The 2,386-nt window shown below is 41.3% G+C and overlaps 1 protein-coding gene across 1 annotated transcript; it reads left to right on the top strand.

Moving 5' to 3' along the window:
* The first annotated feature begins 305 nt into the window (after window positions 1-305).
* Window positions 306-1,999, top strand: TMEM174 (transmembrane protein 174). The gene is made up of 2 exons (XM_068424087.1): window positions 306-937; window positions 1,897-1,999. The coding sequence occupies exons 1-2, from the start codon at window positions 306-308 to the stop codon at window positions 1,997-1,999; spliced, it is 735 nt and encodes a 244-aa protein (XP_068280188.1).
* The last annotated feature ends 387 nt before the right edge of the window (window positions 2,000-2,386 follow it).

Raw genomic sequence — 2,386 nt, 5'->3', positions numbered from 1 at the left:
TGAGGAAATATCAGTGGGTGCCAAATTAAAGATGTCGACAAACAAAGAGATAAGCAGCCATGCAAGGGTGAAGCCATTTCGGAAGTGATGGTGGTAATTCAAGATGTCTTTAGTGATCACGTCAGGCTTCACTTCGCAGACCTTTATTCTTCTAAGCAAAGTTTATTCTTTCACATGATGGACTCTGTTAACCATACATGCACAAAGTTCTTGTATAACTAACCTGAACCTTCGACTTTAAATGCTCTGCCGAGTCCCTTACAAGCCCCCTTTCTCTTGAGGCAGAAGACACGTTATACTCAGTAATGGAGCAGAACAACAGCAATGTAGAAGATTTCTCCTTGAACGTCTTTTCTGTCACTCCTTATCAGCCAAACAGGTCTGATGCCCTGGTGTCAGATGGGGATAAAGCCGGCGCCACTTTGCTCTTTTCAGGTGTGTTTTTGGGACTGGTGGGGATCACTTTCACTGTGATGGGATGGATAAAATACGACGGCATTACTCACCTGGAGTGGACTCAGTTACTAGGGCCTATTCTGCTGTCTGTTGGGGTGACTTTTGTTCTGATTGCTGTTTGTAAGTTTAACATGCTTACATGCAAGCCCTGTAAAGAAAGAGAGGAAAATACATCAGACCTTGACCAGACTGCAAGTGGACAGTCTTTTGTCTTCACCAGCATTAACCAGCCTATAACTTTCCACGGTGCCACAGTGGTACAGTACATCCCTCCGCCGTACCCAGCTCAGGATGGCGTTGCTGTCAGTCCTGGCTACCTTCACCCAGTGCTCAGCTGCTATGGTGCTGTTTCCTCCAGTGCCTCACCGATTTCCACCCCAGGCTCTGCTCACTTCTGCCATGCCTGCCCCTTGGATAATCCAGCTTTTACAGGAGACGAGAACTACACTACTTACCCTGCAGAGAATACCAGGAATCAGAGGTATATCTTCTGAAATATGTGTTTGGACACAGGCTTCTGAGTATTTTAAGTGCTATGTATGGTTTCAAAGCAAACAAAAGCTAGTCCAGGGTGTTATCCTTCTTCAGACATTTTTTTTTTTCTGTTAGGAGTATTTCTTGAGTAAAGACTATGGCGACATACTTTTTCTGCAAAGCATTTTTATCCAAATTAAACTCACTTATGAATGCCTTTCAATTTTCAGTCTACTAAATCTCTTGTTATTTTTTAAGATATTAGTATATATGCTCCTGCCCATGGGGTTTTTTATGTTTATCTTACTACCTTTAGACTGTCGACCAGAAGGTTATTGTATGTACAGCCAGAGGCTTCCACTCAAACACAATCACAAGACAGGAGTCAGCACACAAACACCATTTTTACGGCAATGAAAGAATCAGTTTGATACCAGATGCTCTTCCTCCTGATTATGCCTGATCACAACATGCTTCTCTCCCACTGTAGCAACCTTCCAGCCCTTGCTCTTTTCCTAGTTTTGGGACGTAAACAAAATTTCTGATATTACAGAGCAGTATGAACCTGCTTCAATCAGACACGAAATAATTTTATATAGTTCTTTCCTCTAAGGAAAAATATTCTAATTATAGGAATTACTCAGAATTATATCCTTCCTAGAACACGTCACTTTTAGATCATTTATCAAAGTTTCTTTGAAAAACTGCTGACTGACCCATCGTCCTCAGTAACATGTGATAGGCATAGGCAGCATGAAAACAAGGGTCACCTCCTGACACTTTCATACTTCATGAAAAGAACATAGCAAATGGTTGAATCACAGTAAAACTTCATCTTGTAGCATTTTCTCAAGAAGCCAAGAAGTGCTTTGCCCAGATAAGGCTGACAGGACACAACACTGAGGTTACTGGCATGTTTTGTGTTTGCTAAATTCTTTTTGCGCCTGCTTCTCTTCCTGTTTTCAGGTCAGAGGACAGTTCTGATGAGCCAGAAGAACTGCTGGAAGACTATGCCTGTAATGACTTGTCACCTCCACGTTATGAAGAAATATACCCTCTGTCTTCATAAAATAACCATGGACAACAGATGACAATTCTAAGAGACATCGGCTTTCTCATGCCAAAGAATCTTCTCTTTAAACACTTACATGGTAAGCAAGCGTGAGCAAGATCTTGGTACTGATACACAGTTCAGTATCACTGAAGATATTTAACAAATCACTTCCTTTTCTCCCTCAAAATTCATTAGCCCTTTGCTATGCAGTTTAATAGCAGAGCTATTGATTATTTAATAGCAAAACTATTAATAGCAAAGCTGTTAAACTCAAGGATCTAAATCCGTATTAGGGTTCCCCAACACGAAGCCTGATTTTCAGACTTGCTGAAACCAGTGTGAACTTTGAATGCACAAGATGTTTGTGGAAGGTCATGATTGCTCCTGGACATTCAGCATCAT

Source organism: Nyctibius grandis, chromosome Z (genome assembly GCF_013368605.1).
Source record: "Nyctibius grandis isolate bNycGra1 chromosome Z, bNycGra1.pri, whole genome shotgun sequence".
Taxonomy (NCBI): Eukaryota; Metazoa; Chordata; class Aves; order Nyctibiiformes; family Nyctibiidae; genus Nyctibius; species Nyctibius grandis.
This window is presented reverse-complemented; position numbering and strand designations above follow the sequence as displayed.